This window comes from Scyliorhinus canicula, chromosome 1, assembly GCF_902713615.1.
Source record: "Scyliorhinus canicula chromosome 1, sScyCan1.1, whole genome shotgun sequence".
NCBI lineage: Eukaryota > Metazoa > Chordata > Chondrichthyes > Carcharhiniformes > Scyliorhinidae > Scyliorhinus > Scyliorhinus canicula.
In genome coordinates this window covers 238,456,104-238,477,317 of record NC_052146.1, presented here as the reverse complement: position 1 = coordinate 238,477,317, position 21,214 = coordinate 238,456,104, and the positions used below count along the sequence as shown (strand labels likewise).

Here is a 21,214-nt window from a genome sequence, read left to right as displayed (position 1 = left end):
GGAGGGAAAAGGTGAGGGGGAGGGAAAAGGTGAGGGGGGAGGGAAAAGGTGAGGGGGGAGGGAAAAGGTGAGGGGGAGGGAAAAGGTGAGGGGGGAGGGAAAAGGTGAGGGGGGAGGGAAAAGGTGAGGGGGGAGGGAAAAGGTGAGGGGGGAGGGAAAAGGTGAGGGGGGGCGGACGATGACTATGTTTGTTTATTTAATTTAAATTTATTTTTAAGTTCTTTTGTTGTTCATTGGTGTTGGGGGGGTGGGGGATGGGATACATGCGTCGATACGGTCTGGGGGTGCTACAGTTATTATGGGTTATTTTGTTACATTTCATTGTTTGTCGTTATGTTTTATATTTTCTGTAAAAAATTCCAATAAAAATTATATTAAAAAAAAGAGTCTGCACCGACCCTTGGAAAGAACACCCTACACAAGGCCACACCTTCACCCTAGTCCCTCTGGGACTGGCCCACCTCCCTCTGTGTCCTTTATAGCTATAAAGCTATGCCTTTATAGTTATACCCCTGGCTGTCCAGGTGACAGGTCTTGGGTCTCTGAAAGCAGAACTTCTCAAAAGGAAGGGTTAGAGTGAGAGAAAGGTGTATGCATGAATGGCAAGATGTAACACCATCTGCAGCTTGCACTTCATACCAGAATGTGGGACGAAGACAAGAAAGTACCATCATCCTGAATAATAAAGGTCCGTATAGGCTAACACCAATTAAAACTAGCCTGCATTTCCTGAAACCAGCTTGCATCCCTTGAAGGGGAGCTGCATATTCATTGGGGCAGGTGCTGAAGGTTAAAAGGCTGAGGGGAAGAAAATTGACTCTCTAACATCTGTATTTTAGGCATCATGTAGAATTTAAACTCTCAAAAATTATGCCTGAGATGCACCCGTACATTTCCTGCAGAGGTGAGCACTATACCATTTTGGTACTTTACATGGATTTTCTCATCTGCATATAGTCCCTCAGTGACCTTATTTGAAAACACAAGTTTTCACATGTACACTGACATAACCAAGTTTACCACATCTCTCAACAACTCCACTGTCTCCACTTTATCAGATTGCTTGTCCAAAAGCCAGCAACGGATGATCAGGAATTTCCTCTCATTAAATATTGGGAAGACCAAGTCCATTGCTTTTGGTGCCTTGTACAAGTTCCGTTGCCGGCAATGCCTGAGGCTGAATGAGACCATTTGCAATCTTTGTGTGATATTTGTCCTCAAGACGAGCTTTCGACCATATATTCGTGTCATTATTAAGAACATCCATTTCCATCTATGTAATATCATCCAACTCCTCCTTTACTTCAACTCATTTGCTGCTAAAACCCTCATCAATGCCTTTCTTGAGGAGCGGCACAGTAGCACTGTTGCTTCACAACACCAAGGTCCAGGTTTGATTCCCAGCTTGGGGCACTGTCTGCGCGGGGTCAGCACGTTCTCCCTGTGTCTGTGTGGGTTTCTTCCGAGTGCTCCACTTTCCTCCCACAAGTCCTGAAAGATATGCTGTTAGATGAATTAGACATTCTGAATTCTCCCTCAATGTACCCGAACAGGCGCCGGAGTGTAGTGACTACGGGATTTTCACAGTAACTTCATTGCAGAGTTAATGTAAGCCTACTTGTGACAATAAAAAAAACGACTAAATCTGACTATTGCAACGTTAAACTCCTAACCTCCCATTTTTATATGCCATAAACTTGAGGATTCCAAATCTCTGATGTCTGTGCCCTTATTCACACCCAGTCCTGTAAATCCATTGCCCTGTTCTTGCTGACCTGTATTGGTTCATGACTAAGTAACACCTTGATTTTAAAATTTTCATTCTTTTGTCAAATCCCTCCAAGGTTTTCCTATCTCTGTGGCCTCCTCCAGTCCCACAACCCTTTGAGATAGAACATAGAACAGTACAGCACAGAACAGGCCCTTCGGCCCTCGATGTTGTGCCAAGCAATGATCACCCTACTCAAGTCAACGTATCCACCCTATACCAGTAACCCAACAGCCCTCCCCCCATTAACCTTATAAAAAAAATTTAAAAAAAATTCTTTTTAAAAAAAAAAAAAATTTTTTTTTTTTAATGACTTGACCTTGGTGGGCCGCATGCGGCCCGCGGGCCGTAGTTTGCCCACCCCTGGTCCAGAAGGACGAGGGCAGCAGCAGGCGCACGGGGAACACCACCGCCTGCAAGTTCCCCCCCCTCCGAGCCGCTCGCCATTCCGACTCGGAAATATATCGGCCGTCCTTCACTGTGGCTGGGGGTCAGAATCCTGGGAACTCCCCTCCCTAACACCCCCTCCTGATCAGCAGTTCTTTACAAAACAAACAAGCACTCAACGGGAGGTGTGTGCGTAATGGAGGGTGCCTGGTGATCCAATGTCACCTTCAGGAGGGTGGGTGTGGGGGGGGGGGGGGAGAAGGCATCAAAGAAAAGAACATGGCGCCGAGAGGAAAATGGCGGCACGGTGTCGCAGTGGTTAGCACCGCGGACTCGGATCCGTGTGGAGTTTGCACATTCTCCCCGTGTCTCGCCCCCCCCCCCCCCCACCCACGCAACCCCAAAAAGAGATGCAGGGGTGAGGCGGATTGGCCATCCTAAATTGGGAAAAAAAAAGAATTGGGTGCTCTGAATTTATTTTATTTTTAAGTGATGCAGAGAGGGGAAGTGAACTTTAATTGTTTGGATGCAGCCGAGTTTTAACGTTGGGATAGGCCCTGAGTTTATTTACGGCAGTCTGTAATCAGAACGGGACCGAGTCTACTTCATTCTTTTGGCATGTTTGCCAAACCACTCACCACAAACTGAACGTCTTCCTGCGAGGATGCCTTCCAGGCCTGGGAGCCACAGTTACAGGCCCCCTCTTAGACATCCTCTCCTGTCCTTCTGCCCTGAGGCCTCGATTCAAGGCTCCTGAGACTCAGACAGCCAACACCCTCACCGGCGTCCGCCGGGCCCCACGTTACGGAGCGAGGGTCTTGTCCCCGTGCCGGGCGTCTCCTGGGCCCGAGGGACGTCCCGAGGGCGGCCGGCGAATCGCTCCTGAGGCGCGGTCGATATTACCGTCAGGGCCCAGGGCAGCCGACCCACAGGCACGCAGCAAAATATCCCACCACACTACGCACGGCTCGATCAAAAATCTGGCGTGGCGGCGTGAGTCAGGGGGAGGGGAGGTGGGTGGTGGGGAATATCGGTCAGGACGTGAGGTGACTTCCTCGCACGTCCCAGAAAAGTGCCAAGGCCTCTTTAACGAGGACAATGGTCCGATGGGGCAGCACGGTAGCATTGTGGATAGCACTGTGGCTTCACAGCGCCAGGGTCCCAGGTTCGATTCCCAGCTTGGGCCACTGTCTGTGCAGAGTCCGCACGCGCTCCCCAGTGTCTACGTGGGTTTCCTCCGGGTGCTCCGGTTTCCTCCCACAGTCCAAAGACATGCAGGTTAGGCCGTGATAAATTGCCCTGAGTGACCAAAAAGGTTCGGAGGGGTTGTTGGGTTAAGGGGATAGGGGGGAAGTGAGGGCTTAAGTGGGTCGGTGGGGACTCGATAGGCCGAATGGCCTCCTTCTGCACTGTATGTTTTATGTAAACAGCGCCAAGGCCTCTTTAACAAGGGCAACGGTGGGGTCAGTACGGTGGCGCAGTGTGTTAGCGCTGATGCCTCACGGCGCCGAGGTCCCAGGCTCGATTCCGGCCCTGGGCCCGTGTGGAGTCCGCACCCCCCCCCCCCCGGTGTCTGCGCGGGCCTCGTCCCCACAAACCCAAAGAGGGCAGCACGGTAGCATTGTGGATAGCACAATGGCTTCACAGCTCCAGGGTCCCAGGTTCGATTCCGGCTTGGGTCACCGTCTGTGCGGAGTCCGCACATCCTCCCCGCGTGTGCGCGGGTCACCTCCGGGTGCTCCGGTTTCCTCCCACAGTCCAAAGATGTGCAGGTTAGGTGGATTGGCCATGATAAATTGCCCTTAGTGTTGGGTGGGGTTATGGGGATAGGGTGGAGATGTTAACCTTGGGTACGCTGCTCTTTCCAAGAGCTGGTGCAGACTCGATGGGCCGAATGGCCTCCTTCTGCACTATAAATTCTATGAACATGTGCAGGGTAGGTGGATTGGCCGCGCCAAATTGCCCCTTAATTGAAAAATATGAATTGGGTGCTCTAAATTTATATTTAAAAAAACAAGGGCAACGGTCCGATAGTTCATTCGATGGGACAGCACCTCCATCCAGGCAGGAGTCTCCCGGCGCCACGCTTGGAATGTCAACCTGGACTGGGTACCAAAATCCGAGCGTGGGCTGAGTTAGAGATCAGAGTCCTACCTCCAGGGCCAAGCCGTCGCAAGGTGGGACATGTGGATGTAGAGTGATGAGAGGATGAGTCTCTCTGGGATGCCCTCCAATGCTTTCTGACAAGAGGTCCTCCCCTCCATCATGAGCCCAGAGTATTTTCCTTTCGATAAGGGGACCAAAGGTTTTTGGGATTTATGCACGACCCCCAAATCTCCCCTGTGCTGCACCTTTCTGCTGTCTCCCTCCAATTCACTAACACTCAGCTCCTTTATTCTCCCTACCAAAGTGTCTAACTTCAACTTTTCCTGCATTATATTCCAGCTGCCAAGCTTTCGCCCACTGATTTAACCCGTCTATATCCCTCTGTCGACTCTACGCGCAGGATTCTCCGATCCCGCGCCGGGTAGGACCAACCTTTTGGTCAACTGTCACTTTTTACTTTGTAACACTCCTGCGAAACACCTTGGGACACTTTGTTACATTAACTACACTATATAAATAAGAGTTATTGCTTTACAATTTTCCTAAAAATAGTTTAATTGTACTCCTGGCTCCCAAAATATACTTGCCTTTCAAACTAGGATTTCTTTTAAAACATGATTGCAGCAATCAAACACACTGTTACCCAGGTTTTTAGCCCTTACCACACCAAATACCTATAATACATCACACTTATAATCAATTGCTTCAGCACCTCAAGTGGCCATGGCCCAGCGATGCCTCCTTCCCATGATGACCGTCACTTCCACAGGAGTTAAAACATGCTGATGATCTGGTCCTTCAGTTCTTTGCTCCTGGATGTTGATTGATGTCGCCGCTTTCTGCAAGAAAGAGGGAATTCTGTTAGTGAGAGCCTATCCAGGCTAGTTAGATGATGTAGCTGCCATAGTTAAATAACTGCTTGTGTGTGAGAGCGGTTGGTTGAGTGCAAAGCTTATAACAGCACCGAGTGTTGAGATTGGGTGAAAACATGAATTGAAGGATTGGGTATTAATTGGTCGAGATTGTTAATAGGTTGATTTGGGGGTGTTGTGAATTGAACAGTGAATGAGGCTAGTGGTGCAGTTGATAGAATATGCCATTTAAAGATGGACTCGTTCATCTTGACAACTTGTGCAAAATAGATAAATTCCTTCCTGCGCTACATCCGGTTCCTTGGTGCAACGTTCCTGGTATTGACCTCTGCCACCACTTCTCCCCCAGCATCCTAATCATCTGCCCCCCACAGATACAGAACATCTTCTTGCCTTCCTACTTCTTAAACCAAGACATCTGGTGCATTGTCTGAAAATCTTGGTGCACACCTTCTTTTATGTGCAGTCATTGCTCAAAGTTTAAGATCACAGATTTAGTTTTCAAATGACTCCCACCACCTCATGCAACTACAGTGCCTCTGCCCCTTAGGAGGCACAAGTTGCCTTTAAGTCCAGCCTCTTGAAATATCAGGCTTTCTGTTGATGCTTGCAGCCAATGAACAGAACGGCTAGCGCTGACTGAATAGGAAACATGTAAAGTACCAGTGATGCACGATCAATTACACAAAGACGAGAGTTGAATGCAATCGAGGCTTTAATACACTAAGATGTGTGGCCTCCTACAGCAGCTGGCGAAGTGGCTGCTACACGGGGAAGCACACATATTTATACTCGGCCCACTGGGCGGAGCCAGCAGGCAGGGAGCTACCCCCGTACCTGTAGTACAGGGCCTTACCACAAATCACCTAATATATACATCAGTGGTGACTATCACAACCAGGCTGCAGAAATTTACTATGTTGTCTGAACAGATATGGGTTAATTGCACTCCATGTGCCCTGCGCCTTTTTTGGGTTTTATCCAATTTCTCCCTTAGTGTCGAGCCACTAGCACTTTGCCCACAGACGAACATTCTTGTGCAATATCGTGAGAAGCCACTGAATTACTTTAGTACGCTCAACAGCAAAGTTTTACTCTAAGAGCTATCAATCTCTATTGGGAGAACATAATTTCTGTCCCGACATTCTCTTTATTTTTGCAAAATGTGGATATAGATAGATAGAGAAATACAGCACAGAACAGGCCCTTCGGCCCACGATGTTGCGCCGAACTTTTGTCCTAGGTTAATCATAGAATTTTGGACAATTTGTCATGGCCAATCCACCCAACCTGCACATCTTTGGACTGTGGGAGGAAACCGGAGTACCCGGAGGAAACCCACGCAGTCACGGGGAGGATGTGCAGACTCCACACAGACAGTGACCCAAGTCGAAATCGAACTTGGGACCCTGGAGCTGTGAAGCAATTGTGCTATCCACAATGCTACCGTGCTGCCCTTAAGAAGTTAACCTACACTCCCTTATTCTACCCTAATCCAAGTACCTATCCAATAGCCGCTTGAAGGTCCATAAATTTTCCGACTCAACTACTACCACAGGCAGTGCATTCCATGCCCCCACTACTCTCTGGGTAAAGAACCTACCTCTGACATCCCCTCTATATCTTCCACCATTTATCTTAAATTTATGTCCCCTTGTAATGGTGTGTTCCACCCGGGGAAAAAGTCTCTGACTGTCTACTCTATCTATTCCCCTGATCATCTTATAAACCTCTATCAAGTCGCCCCTCATCCTTCTCCGTTCTAATGAGAAAAGGCCTAGCACCCTCAATCTTTCCTCGTATGACCTACTCTCCATTCCAGGCAACATCCTGGTAAATCTCCTTTGCACCTTTTCCAAAGCTTCCACATCCTTCCTAAAATGAGGTGACCAGAACTGCACACAGTACTCCAAATGTGGCCTGACCAAGGTTTTGTACAGCTGCATCATCACCTCACGGCTCTTAAATTCAATCCCTCTGCTAATGAACGCTAGATATGTTGAGATTAATTGTTCTGTTTATTATTTCCATTCCAGTTTATCTGTTTCATTTTTATGCAGATAGAGAAGATAGACTGGGCTACTTGGACATGTGTTTTAGGACCAACATGTGAAGGAATCTGGCCTACACACAGTTATATCACAGATGTCAATGCAGCTTGTCTGACCAAAGACAAAAAACTCATAGTCACAGGAGATGACTTTGGCTTTATGAAGCTCTTTTCATATCCAGTAAAGGTAATTTGATTCGTACAGGTAGTATTTTGTAATATGAAAATGACACTATGTACAGTTTTTCAAATCACCGTTAAATTCACCCATGATAAATGTATTAAATTGTACATTTTGCATGTGTACCATCAACATGCTAACCTGATTAAATTTTGAAACTTTTGATACTTCATTGTTATGGGTATTTTGCAAATGTATTCACTTGTCATGTCGTGCAGGTAATTAGTTTGGGCATTTGATGTGGCCTAAAAATTGGCATGGAATTACTGGGAAGTTGAACATACTGAAAAGCATAGGGATAAAAATTGATCTTCACACTGTGGGCTGGAATTCAGAAGTGTCGCTCACCTGCCCTTTGTGCAAACTGTACTATTTTCATTCCAGGGAGTTCTGGTCAGAAAATCACAAGCCCACAGACCATTGTTTTCCATCTAGTTAAATTATGGGTAGAAAATCAATTTAAAGTCTTCAATTTCCAGACCACTGTACCAAAGGCTGCCATTTTGTAATCAGGCGCTGAACCCTGGTATTCAATCCTTCTATCTAATTCTTGCTATTTTCAAATGCTACATGAACTAAAGATATAGGGCGTAATGTAATGGCCATATTGCACTCGAAAAGCAGCTTGGCGCAGCATGGCCGATAAAAGCCGAGAGACCTCTCTCCCGGAATCTACACGGCTTGCAATGCCTTGCGAGATCTGGCAGGGTGCCAAGTTGACACTACCAAGGTACCAAGCTAGCATTTTTTGTGTGGGTGCGATCGGGCAAGGGGTGCCCCGTGCAGGTGTTGGGGAGGGGGCTGGGGACCCTCCCATAGTGCGTTGGGGTTTGGGGTCACCACACTGAGGAGTTCCGGAAAGTGGAGCTCCTCAGTGTAGAAAACAGGGCTATGTGCGGTCTCGGCCATGCATTCCCCGTTGAGGCCTCTTATCAAATGCAAGACAAATTTTATAGTCTCGTGTTTCCCGACGTTGTGGGCGCCTGGAAACACGCGGCTAAACACGCTCACTATTGGACTTAGTTCCCATTTAATTAAATCGTACCCATAAATTTCCTATTTTGGTCAAGAAGTATAGGACAAAACATTGAAAATGTCCTAGAAACCGGATCCATGAAAACTGGAATAGCAAAGTGGAGGTTTGTATGGAATCCACTCATCCAGAGTCAGTCTTACATGAAACAGAGTTTGGGCTTCAAAAAGATGGCATGGATTCAGCATCAGCTTGTGCATATGCCTACAAGGAGAAATCCAATGAAAAACTGTGCCCCAAATCTTAACTTATCTTTTCTCCTTCAGACCTTCTGTTTATCTGCAGCATTTTGTGTTTTAATTTTGAGACTCTAAATTTTGTGTTTCTTAATATAGTCTCTATTGAAGAAATGAAGGCCAGTTAGAAATTAAAATGTGGAGTAATAGTTGAATTAAGGGGCTGGTTTAACTCACTGGGCTAAATCGCTGGCTTTTAAAGCAGACCAAGCAGGCCAGCAGCACGGTTCGATTCCTGTACCAGCCTCCCTGGACAGGCGCCGGAATGTGGCGACTAGGGGCTTTTCACAGTAACTTCATTGAAGCCTACTCGTGACAATAAGCGATTTTCATTTTTTTTCATTTCATTAAGAGAGAAGCTTGCAGGGAAGATAATTTAAGGCAGAAATTTACATTTAAAAAAAAAATACAGGGATGGCTTCACATTTATTTTTTGCTTGGAAAATTCAATTAGAGCATTCCAATGTTTTTGAAGCAAGTTGAAAGAACACCGTGTTCATAATCATTGGAAGATCCAGAATTAAAGAGACAGAAATGTTTTCACAATTAAGATGAAAATGAGCATTACTTAGGAAGGGGTCCTGTTATAATTTGGCTTTGCTCTCGATATTCTCCATGCAACTAACACCATTATAACATTTCTGTAGGTCGTTCTTTGACCCCTCTGAAACAAAGTGAATGAATTACAATGTTTCAGAATTGAAAATTTAAAAATGTTGTACTTTTATCAACTTTATGCACATAGGCCTCGTGCCTTGCAGCTCAGTCATCTTCAGGAAAGTACCATGCTGTTAGATCATATTTATCCTAAACAAAAAAAAACAAATTCACACAAAAGCAAATATAATGACAGCAGAATAACACTAAATTTACAGACAGATTCATTTACTTTTAATTAACAAAAATCTCTATTGTGTTCTATTTAAGCTGAGTCCTTAGTGAGATAGATAATTGGTTTATTGAAAATCATCATGGTGCCCGGTGCTGAATTGTGATGACGAGACAAATAAAACAAATAATCATAATTCATGACATAGTTATAGACAATCATTAAAATAAAAACAAAATCAAGGTATAAAACCTATCTAACGTGAGAAATCTGAACCAGTCTCCTTAAAAATTGGACCGATGTCTAGCAAGATTACGTGATAGCCCCCATACTGTTTACAGTCTCTATGACGGTTGCCATTCACTTCAACAAAGACCAACTGCCCTCTGGTGTAAGTATTAAATACGACCTAGATGGAAAACTCTCTAACCTCAGTCACTTCGCTGCCAAAACTAACCTGACCACAATGGATGTATTTAATTATAGTTTGTGGATGACTGCCGTGTCATTGCCCGCGCTGCACCAGATTTACAAGTTACTCTCGATCTCCTCAATTCTGCATGCAAGAGACTCAGCGTGTCCTTGAATGGTACAAAAACAAAACTTGTGTATCAACCCAGACCTTGTAAGTCAAATATTCCACCTCCCATATATGTTGAAGGAGAGATTCTGGAATATGTTGAGCACTTCCCATACTTTGGCAGCCACCTCTCTCAAAAGGCCGCAACTGATGAGATCCAATCCTGGATCAGCTGCGCCACCTCGGTCTTCTACAAACTACGGCAGTGAGTGTTTGACAGTAAAGTCTTCCCATGTCAACTTTGGAAGTCCTAGTGTACAGAGTAATTTATGTCACCACACTCCTGTAGTCAGGAAGTCCAGTCCTGAATATATAAATGAGCTTGATAACTCATTTAAATATTCAGACGCTGGATTCACCCAGCGCCCGGTACACAATGGCCGCGCTTGGGAGACCAGGGCGCCATATAGCATGACATAAGAGCACTAAAAAACTTTCACCAGCAATGTCTCCATTGACTCCTGATCCACACACTGATCTTCCAGCCCCACCAATGCCGAACCCTGCCACGGGATTCGCAGTGATGGGGTGTGCATAGAACGGGAAACCCTGCTGGGGATCAGGGGTTATGGAGAGAAGGCAGGAGAATGGGGATGAGAAAAATATCAGCCATGATTGGATATCAGAGCAGACTCGATGGGCCGAGTGGCCTAATTCTGCTCCTAAGTCTTATGGTCCTATGACAGTGGCGGCTAATGGCAGACCGCTTCTGCTGCCGTGCAACAAGTTGTGGGGACATTGAAAATCATGTCCGTGACATTTGTCTGAATTATCTCTTTCCATGCTGTAAAATTATACAGTTCTATACTCGAGTGGAGGCTTATGTATTATTCAAAGTTTGCAGCCTGCCTGCATCATTGCTACAACAATATAATATTAACAAAGTCAGGAAAAATCCTGCACTGTGCATCCTGACGCACAACCATAGTGGGTGGCCCAGACTGGCCAGTAGAGGCCATGGTGAGTCTTTCAAAATTATACCTGTTAGAATAATAGGCCTGGAGCAGCAGGGGTTCTCTCAAACCCAGAAAGAAATCCTTCAGCTCCTCAGTGCCGGCTGTGCCTGATTTTAATGGAATTCTAAACGTCAGGACACCCACCCCCTGCCCCTTCCACTGTTCTTACTGGAATCCTGGCCATGGCCTTTTCAGATCACGTTTGAATTTCACCCCAGAAAAATCACCAAACACTTTGGAGCACCATCCCCTCCCAAATCGCCTCTAGACCTGTCTTCTTACTGCCAGGAACCTTTTCCCTAGGTTCTAGCCTGCAGTCTGGTGCCTCCACAATCCTGCTCCCACTTCATTTTTTCCCCATTGTCAGCTTTCCCTCAGTAAAGTTCTGGCCCAAATATGTTCCCACTTTGCATCTGTTGGAGATGATTTACAATTACCGAATCCCTCTTTACTGTCAGTATTTCTACCATCTCTTCCACCAGGTTGATCCATGGAGAGGTCTATTGAGAAAGGTAGGACAGTTGAATCTCATAAACCAGGTGGCCCTGATAACATGGCTGCCAGACTAATTCTCTTGTGAACCTGCAGAACTTTAGACTGACATAATCAATGCATTACACACGCAACTGACTGTCCCAGCACAATGGGAAAGGGTGTATATGTCATTCCTACTCTGAAATTGTCACCCGCCAGTCGCACCCAATCGCTCTAATTGATTATTTCTCCAAGGTTTCAGAACACTTTATAACAAAATGACCAATGGAGACAATGCAGAACAACATTGACTCCAAACAGTTTGGAAACATCAAAGGCATGTCAACTTCACATTGCTTGATTGATGTCCTGCACACATTGCAAGAACATACTGAAAAATTCAGAATCTATTTTTAAAAGCAATAAAAATTATGGTTGCGTAATCCAAAAAAGCTATCAAAATTATCAACAAAAAGTAAAATGTTAAAATTAAGTTAATTGTGGTATAAAATCCATACTTCTGTATTATAAAGATTTACTAATATGAGGTATACAAAACTATGATAGCCAAAGTCCTAACTGAAAGTGTGACTAACTTGTTTTCCAGGGCCAATATGCAAAGTTTAAAAAATATGTGGGCCACAGTGCACATGTGACTAACGTGAGGTGGGCACAGGATGATAGCTTATTGCTTACAGTGGGTGGTGCTGACACTGCTTTGATGATCTGGAATTTGGAAACTGATGGAAACCGGGACAACAAGTCCATGGACAGTGAAGAGTCTGACACCGACACCGATGAGGATGGAGGTAGACAGAAAATCTATTAAATTCTTGAGCCTTTTCTCATCCATTTTACTGCTGTTTTAAAAACCTTAATTATTTTGATCTTTGTAAGAAATTTTTATTTTACAGTTATCTAAGACATGCCACCAGCAATACATTGCCACTGTCACCAAACCGCACTCTTCCTTTTCCAATAATTTGGTTTCAGACCTATTTTAATCAAGAATAATGCTCAGTTGTGTGTGCTTATTTATTTGAACCATTCCAACTTTCAATAAGTTTATTTGTTGGGCCAACATTCCAGATAGGAGGTTATTTACTTGGGCAAATTGAGATTCCATGCCTATTGTAGAAGCCTACATTGCAACTTTCAAAGAGGAAAGGATAAAACATGCATAGCACATGCCAGTCCTATTTCTCCAGACATTGAAAATCCTAACCAGTAGTCTTTAAAGATAAGTTTTGTTGCTTTTTAAAATATTTTGATGGGCGAAGAGGAACTGAATTTGAACCTCATCACCGCCAGTCTCTCTGCCTCCTTTTCATACTTTTCTCTGGCCCTTCTGTCCTCTTTTCCTCTACTACTTCTCATTCCCACATGTCTCATCTTAACCTGCCTCACTTTGGTTCAATTATCGATCTGCCCTCCAACTCTGCTTGAGCTGAAAACTACACTTAATCTTCATATGATATGTGCCATGCCACAGAAACTTGATTGTAGAAAATAGATGTTACATTAGATAAATGTTCCATTTTTGTTGCTTATTTATAATGAAGGACATAAGAAATAAGTAGACCAAATGGCCTGTCAAGCTTGTTCCACCATTCAATATAATCATGGATGATCTTCTGCCTCAACTCCACTTTCCTGCCTACCTGCGATAGATACCCTTCGATTCCCTGAGAGACCGAAAGTTTGTTCATTCAGCCTTAAATATATTCAGTGATGGAGCATCCATAACCCTCTGGGATAGACAATACCAAAGATTCACAACCCTATGAGAAGAAATTTCTCCTCATCTCAGTCCTACATGGCCAGCCCCCTTATCCTGAAATTGTGCCCATGTTCTACATTCCCCAACCTCTCGGTATCTACTCTGTCAAGTTCCTTTGTTTCAATTAGATCACCTCTCTTCCTTCTGAACTCCAGACAACAGAGAGCCAATTTACTCAGTCTCTCATCATCGGACAACCCTCTCATCCAAGAGTCCTGTCCACTGAACCTTTGCTGTACTGACTCCAATGCAAGTATATATTTCCATAAATATGGAGACTAAATCTGTATACAGTATTCCAGGTATGGTCTCACCAGATCCCTGTACACTTTATTTATTCTTTCAATAAAGGGTGTTGGGTTATGTGCCTGTATGCCATTGCAATGTAAAGGTTCCCAACAGAGTAAGGGTTAATGTGAACTGAAGAATAACACCGACCATGGTATTATGAATAGAGTCACATGGTAACAGGCTCAGAGAGAACAGTCGAGGGAAACTCTCAAAGCTGCCTACCTGCATGGCATCACCACCATGCGAGACATTAAACGGCCAATAAAGGGTTCATGTTTAAACATACAAGTTTCAAGAGCTCATCATTGAGACATTACCATGCACTATATTACATCATGTATAGCAGCGGTGGGTGATCAATGTTGTCAGCAATAGTACAACATGGTTGGCAGCAGTAGGATCTTCTACAAAATATCACATTCGCGATAATACCATAATCCAACATGATGATCTGTGATGATATGAAAGATGGCAACTAAATACATGAACCTACGACCGTGTCCTAATTTATGAAATACTGAAACCGGACTAGAGAGATATTGCAAGACCGCTAAGTGATGCAGAGCAAGAAAACTGTTCAGATCATGAGATGGGTAAACAATACTACAAAAAAAACTTGAGAGACACCCGAGTGATGCTCAGTAAAGATAAGACAAGTAAAGACAATCAAAGTTCTAAACTGGGGGGAGGCTGATTTTAATAAGATCAGATATGATTTGACCAGAGTGGACTGGGAACAGACACTTTTAGATAAATCTGTGCCAGAACATTCAAGAAGGAAATAGGGAGAGTGCAGGGCCAACATATTCCAAGAAACAAAAAGGGTGGGGCCAACAAATCCAGTGAACCCTGACTATCAAGGGATATACAGTATTGAATAAAAATAGGGAGGCTTATGGCAGATATATTGAGGGCTCAAAACAGCAGAAGTCCTAAGGGTGTATACAAAGTGCAAGAGGGAACTTAAAAAGGAAATTAGAAGAGTAAAAAGGGGACATGAAAGGATTCAGGTAGGTAAAATAAAGGACATTTCTAAATTGTTTAAGGGTAAAAGGATAGCTCGGGAAAGAGTAGGGCCAATTAAGGATCTCAGTGGTAATTTGTGTGCAGAGGCGGAGGATGAAGGTCGAGTTCCAAATTAATACTTGCGTTGGTGTTCACTAGTGAGAGGGATGGTGTTGATATAGAAATCAGAGAGAAGGACTGTGTTGAAATTAAAGAAATGAGCATAGACAGAGAGGAGGTTCCGAGTGGTTTGGCAGGCTTAAAAGTAGTCAAGTCTCCAGGGCCAAATGAAATGTATCCCAAGCTATTAAATGAGACGAGCATCAGGGTGCTGGCAATAATTTTCAAGTTATTTCTGGCCACAGGATACGTGCTGGAGGATTAGAGGATAGCCAGTGTGGTACCATTATTCAAGAAGGGAAGAAGGGATAAACCAGGAAACTAAAGACCTGTCTATCTAGGGGCTGGTTTAGCTCACTGGGCTAAGTCGCTGGCTTTTAAAGCAGACCAAGCAGGCCAGCAGCACGGTTCGATTCCCGTACCAGCCTCCCCGGACAGGCGCCGGAATGTGGCGACTAGGGGCTTTTCACAGTAACTTCATTGAAGTCTACTCGTGACAATAAGCAATTTAATCTTAATCTTAATCTAACCTCAGTGGTGGGGAAACGATTGAAATCAATTCTGAGAGACAGAATTAATGTGCATTTGGAGAGGCAGGGATTAATCACGAATAGTTAGCATGGTTTTGTTATGAGGAAGTCATGTCTGATCAACTTGATTGAATTTTTCGAAGCGATGACCAGGTGTGTGGATGAGAACAATGCATTTGACGTAGATTACTTGAACTCCAGCAAGGCTTTTGATAAGGTCCCACATGGGAGAATTTTAGCTATGAAGAGAGATTGGATGGACAGGAGCTGTTTTCCTTGGAGCAGAGGAGACTGATTGAGATGTATAAAAATATGAAGGGCATAGATAAGAGTAGACAGGAAGAAATGTTTCCCCTTGGTGGAGGGATCAATGACCAGGGGCATAGATTTAAAGTGAGGGGCTGGAGGTTTAGAGGGGATGTAAGGAAGAACTTTTCCCCCCAGAGGATGGTGGGAGTCTGGAACTCACTGCCTAAAAGGATGGTGGAGGCAGAGACCCTCATAACATTTAAGAAGTATTTAGATGAGGAAAATGGGATTAGCATACTTAGGTGGTTGTTTTTGACTGGTGAAGACGCGATGGTCCAAAGGGCCTTTTCTGTGCTGTAGACCTCTATGACTCTAAGATGGGTGAGCACCACTGCATAAAATTGCAAAAAGCTGAGTGACACAGTAAGATGGTCAGCAAAAATGGAAAAAAGTAGCTGTGCTAACATTTTGAAAGAAAACCCACAGAGTACAATGGGGGGAAAAGGGGAAAACCTGCAGAATTTAAGTGAAAGGGAGCCCATTTCAGTCTGGTCCTTGCACAAAGGGAAACATGCTGCAGAGCCAACAGCAAGAAATCCTGCTAGAGTGAAAAGTAAGAAATTGCTACTCTTTTTTTGAACAAAAAATATTTGGTGGATGTCTCTGTTTCAGAAACAAAGTGCTCCCTCCAGCGGCGAATCGGGACTGTGTCCTGCTGGCGCAAGGAGTACCGCCAAGTTGGTATTCTCAGGCTTAACTATGCAGAATTGGGGCAGCACGGTGGCGCAGTGGGTTAGCCCTGTTGCTTCACGGCGCCGAGGTCCCAGGTTCGATCCCGGCTCTGGGTCACTGTCCGTGTGGAGTTTGCACATTCGCCCCGTGTTTGCGTGGGTTTCACCCCACAACCCAAAGATGTGCAGGATAGGTGGATTGGCCATGCTAAATTTTTTTAATTTTTTTTAAAATTTAGGGTAGCCAATTATTTTTTCCAATTAAGGGGCAATTTAGCATTGCCAATCCACCTAACCTGCACATCTTTGGGTTGTGGGGGTGAAACCCCTCAGACACGGGGAGAACGTGCAAACTCCACACGGACAGTGGGCCATGCTAAATTGCCTCTTAATTGGAAAAAAATCAATTGGATACACTAAAATTTTTATACAACTCCACTGGGAATCCATCCGGCCTCGACGCTTTACCCATCTGCATTCGCACAATTACCATTCTGACCTCCACCACCCCCAGCGGCACGTCCATCTCTTCCTGATCCTCCTCCTCAACCATAGGACACCCAAACCCTCAATCCCCCTCCAGAGGCTCCAACCTATAAAGAGCTTTCCAGAACGCCTCAAATGCCTGATTAACCTTATCCGGCACCGACACTAACCTACCACCCGAGTCCTGAATCCATACAATCTCCCGGGAGGCCATCTGTCACCTCAACTGAGCAGCCAAAAGTCTCCTGGCCTTCTCCCCATACTCATACACTAACCCCCGGAGCGGCGCAACTGCCGCACCGCCTTCTTAGTGGATAGCAGATCAAATTGCATCTGCAACTTCTTTCTACAAGCCAGACTCTGGTGTCGGGCCACTTGAATACCATCTCCAGGATCTTGTCAACCAATTGCTCCTAACTCGTCTTCTGTTCCTTGTGCGAACTATCTCCCCTTGCAACACTGCCTTCAGGGTCTCCCACTGTTCCGAGGGCAACACTTCCCCATTCTTGTTGAACAGTACAGCACAGAACAGGCCCTTCTTCCCCATTCATCAATCTCTTGAGCCATCTTTACACAAAATCCCAAATCCGCTCACAGCCCCACATCCAAACTCCATGCCCGCCACTGGGCCGACCTCATCTCCAAAACCACATCCACCAGGTGCGGAGTATGATCTGATATCACTACCGCAAAATATTCTGCATTCCTCACCCCTGGCAGCAAGCTCTCCCCATCACAAAGAGGTCTATGTGTGGATACACATTATGCACCGGTGAGAAAAAGCAGTACTCCCTGCCCACAGGGTGTAAAAACCATCATGGATCCGCTCCACCCATCTCTTTCATGAACACTGTCAGTATCTTTGACTTTGGCTCAGACCAATCTAACTAGGGGCTTAAAGTGCAGGTCAGATCTTCCCCCCCATTATCAACTGATGCATATCCATACCATAGATTGCAGCCAGCATCCTCTTCATGAATATCATCACAATTTGTCGCATATACGCTAACGAAAACCACCAATGTATCCACCAATGTCCCTGTAACCAAGATGTACCTGCCAACTGGTCCGCTACCACCTTCTCCATCTGGAACCAAACACTTTTATTATTAAGTATTGCTATGCCCTGGGCCCTGCTATTAAAGCCCATGTGGAACACCTGGCTAACCCAGCTCTTATGGAGCTTGACATGGTCTCTTACCCGCAGGTGGGTCTCCTGCAAAAGCACCACATCGGCCCTCAAACTTTTCAAATGAGAGAAAACTACTGGAATCAGGGGCAGGTTTAACACATTGGGCTTAATAGCTGGCTTACAATGCCAACAGCGCGGTTCATTTCCCGTACCGGTCTCCCCGATCAGGTGCCGGAATGTGGCGACTTGGGGCTTTTCACAGTAACTTCATTGAAGTCTACTTGTGACAATTAGCTATTATTATTATTATTATTATTATTATTATGCCCCCCAACCCTGCACATTCCATGTAACCAATCGAATCGGGGGACTATCACCCCCCTCCCATTAAAATCAGCCATTCCCACCACAAGGGCTCAATCCCCTCCATCCACCATACTCCTGAAACCAGAGCCCGCCCAAGATGGCTGCCTCCTCTCCCCACAAATGGGCCAACTTCTTACCCTTGGTTACCATCAGAAGTTTTCTCACCCGCCCCCATCCCAGAAAGCCTCCAGCCACTCCCTCTCAAACTGCTACCTCTCTCCTCCAACCCCTCCTCCCACCATTCACACCTTCTAGGCTCAATGATACCTTCCTACACAGGTCCCACAAGCCGTAGCCCCTCTCCTCACTCCCATTCACTAGCCAATCTCACACAACTAACAATTTAGCACCTGGCCAGAGCACACCATACCCAAATAACCCATCCAAGACAAAAGTCAGACCCATTCCACCATCCAAAGCAGCCCAACATCCCTTCACCCTCGTCCCATCCAAACACTCCCTCCAAACTTCCAGCACCCCTTAGTACAAACCACTAAAACAAAGGAAAAGACCCCCCCCCCCCCCCACAAACAAGGGAAACAAACATATAAATACATTCACAGTTACTACTGCAACATCCCCATACAGACCCATCTCCACCACCAACCAAGTTCCATGCAAACCCCTTCAGTTTGGCCTAAGTCCATTAGCCTTGATAAATGCCTCTGCTTCCTCCGCCGTCTCAAAAAAATGATCTTTGGCCTTGTACGTAACCCTCAGCCTCGTCGGGTACACCATGTCAAACTGCACACCACTCTTACATCTGCCAGCTTGTCCATGATGGGTGTGGCTCCACCCAATGAACATGCCCACCATCTGAGTGCCTCCTGTGCTTCGCACCTTGCTTGGCTCCTCTGACAGACTACTGCTTCCACCTTCCATAATAATATTATTTCTCGCGCCTTTTGGCATCTCCGCACTAAATACTCTTGAATGGGATGTGTCTTTCCACCAATTACCCCTGGAAACCAGGTAAAAAGAACCAAAAACCAATAATGTCGTCACCGGAAGTCCCTTACTCAGTGATTTCTGCTAGAAACTGTGCTTTGTGACTTCTGGTGGCGACCATGGAGTGAGTGGTTGCACATTTGGTGGCTCCCGCTTGTGGCTTTTTTTTTTGGACCTTTTCCCTGGTTAACAGGTGGATGTGAAGTTGAAAAAACGTGCAGGAGAGTGATTGGAAGAGATTGACCCTCTGGTGTATGGAGCTAAGGGCCAGAAGCGCTCGCAAAAGAGGGAATCAGTCGGTCGGAGCTGGTGCGGCACCTGTGACGCACGTGGAGATGACGGAGGGGCAGGCAGCGGCCCTGCCAGCTCAGTGGTCGACAGATCAGCTGGTGAGCTTCTTGAACAAGAGGTTCACCCAACAACGGAAGGAGAGTCTGGAAGACCTGGCCGGGCGATGGATTTGATTAAGGGGGTGGTTGACCACATGGAAACGAAGCTGGCGGCCCAGGGTCAGGCGGTCCAGAAGACAGAGGAGGTGGCGGAGGAACACGAGGAACTGTTTGCCTCAATGGCAGTGGAGATGATGCTGAGGCGGACCAGCAGAGGCAGCTCTAGGAGTAGGTTGAAGACCTGGAGAACCAGTCACACAGGCAGAACATAAGGATCGTGGGTCTGCTGGAGGGGAGTGAAGGAGCTGACGTGGTACGTATGTGGGGGGGATGCTTGAGAAGCTGATAGGAGAGTGTGTGTTTGCATGGCTTTTGGAGGTGGATCGAGCGCACAGGGCGCTAATGAGGAAGTCCCAAAGGAATGAGCCACCAAGGGCGATGGTAGTGTAGTTGCACCGGTTCCTGGACAATGAGCAAATTATGAGGTGGACCAGGCAGATGAGGCCCTGTACCTAGGAGGTCAGTGAAATGTGAACGTGACCTGGGTGCAGAGTTGGCCAAGAGGAGAGTGAGCTTTAACAAGGTCAAGGCAGCCCTCTACAAGAAGGGGATGAAGTTTCTGCTACGGTACTCTGCACGTCTGTGGGTGACCTACAAAGGCCGGGAATTGTACTTTGGTTCAGCGGAGGAGGCTGTAGAATTTGTTAAAGACAATTTACTGGCAGGAGAAGGTGAACTTTGAACTGTGGTGGAGATGCTGTGATGCTGCTGTTAACTTGTGTTTGGGGCCATTTCTTTCATTTTTGGCTTCAGGTTTGCTCTTTGTTCTTTAAGGGATGGAGGTTGGTTTCTTTGATTGGGCTTGGGGAGGGGTTGGGGGGAGGAGAATCAGTGGGGGGTAGGATGCTAGGCGCCATGGGCGGGGGCTTCCAGGCTAGCTGGGCGGGCTAGTTCACAGAAGCGCAATATGGGGTGAGTAGAAGGTCAGTGGGGGGATGGGGGCAGGGGTTGTTGCTGGGGGATTTGGGGGTGGGGGTTGAGGGGAAATACTGCTGACGGGTAGGGCTTTTAAAGTGTAAGGGGCGGAGGTTCGATGACGGTGGGCACCCAAGGGGGGGGGGGGGGGGGGGGGGGCAGGGTTCCCCAAAACTAAGCAGGCCACATGGAACATGCAAGGTCTGAATGGGCCATGCTACAAGAGACGCACCTGAAGGTGAGGGGCCAGATTAGGCTGAAGAAGGGCAGCACGGTAGCATGGTGGTTAGCATAAATGCTTCACAGCTCCAGGGTCCCAGGTTCGATTCCCGGCTGGGTCACTGTCTGTGGGGAGTCTGCACGTCCTCCCCGTGTGTGCGTGGGTTTCCTCCGGGTGCTCCGGTTTCCTCCCACAGTCCAAAGATGTGCAGGTTAGGTGGATTGGCCATGCTAAATTGCCCGTAGTGTCCTAAAAAGTAAGGTTAAGGGGGGGTTGTTGGGTTACGGGTATAGGGTGGATACGTGGGTTTGAGTAGGGTGATCATGGCTCGGCACAACATCGAGGGCCGAAGGGCCTGTTCTGTGCTGTACTGTTCTATGTAAAAAAAAGGGATGAGTTGGGCAAGTATTTCATTCTGGATTGGACTTTAAAACGAAGGGGGTGGCGATTTTGGTCAATAAGCGGGTGGTGTTCGATGTGGGAAATATAGTGCGTGACTCTGGGGGAAGATATGTTATGG

The 21,214-nt window shown here is 46.2% G+C and overlaps 1 protein-coding gene across 15 annotated transcripts in view; it reads left to right on the top strand.

Moving 5' to 3' along the window:
* The window catches only part of LOC119972713 (echinoderm microtubule-associated protein-like 6), a 528,500-nt gene that overhangs the window by 338,776 nt on the left and 168,510 nt on the right, over positions 1–21,214 (top strand). For all 15 annotated transcript variants that reach the window (XR_005462144.1, XR_005462143.1, XR_005462146.1 and 12 more), the window contains 2 exons: positions 7,194–7,370; positions 12,080–12,281. Coding sequence is in view for 11 of the 15 variants with exons in the window: in XM_038809940.1 (XP_038665868.1) it covers positions 7,194–7,370; positions 12,080–12,281 (379 nt within the window). In the remaining 4 variants the exon portion in view is untranslated. The remainder of the gene's footprint in view (positions 1–7,193; positions 7,371–12,079; positions 12,282–21,214) is intronic.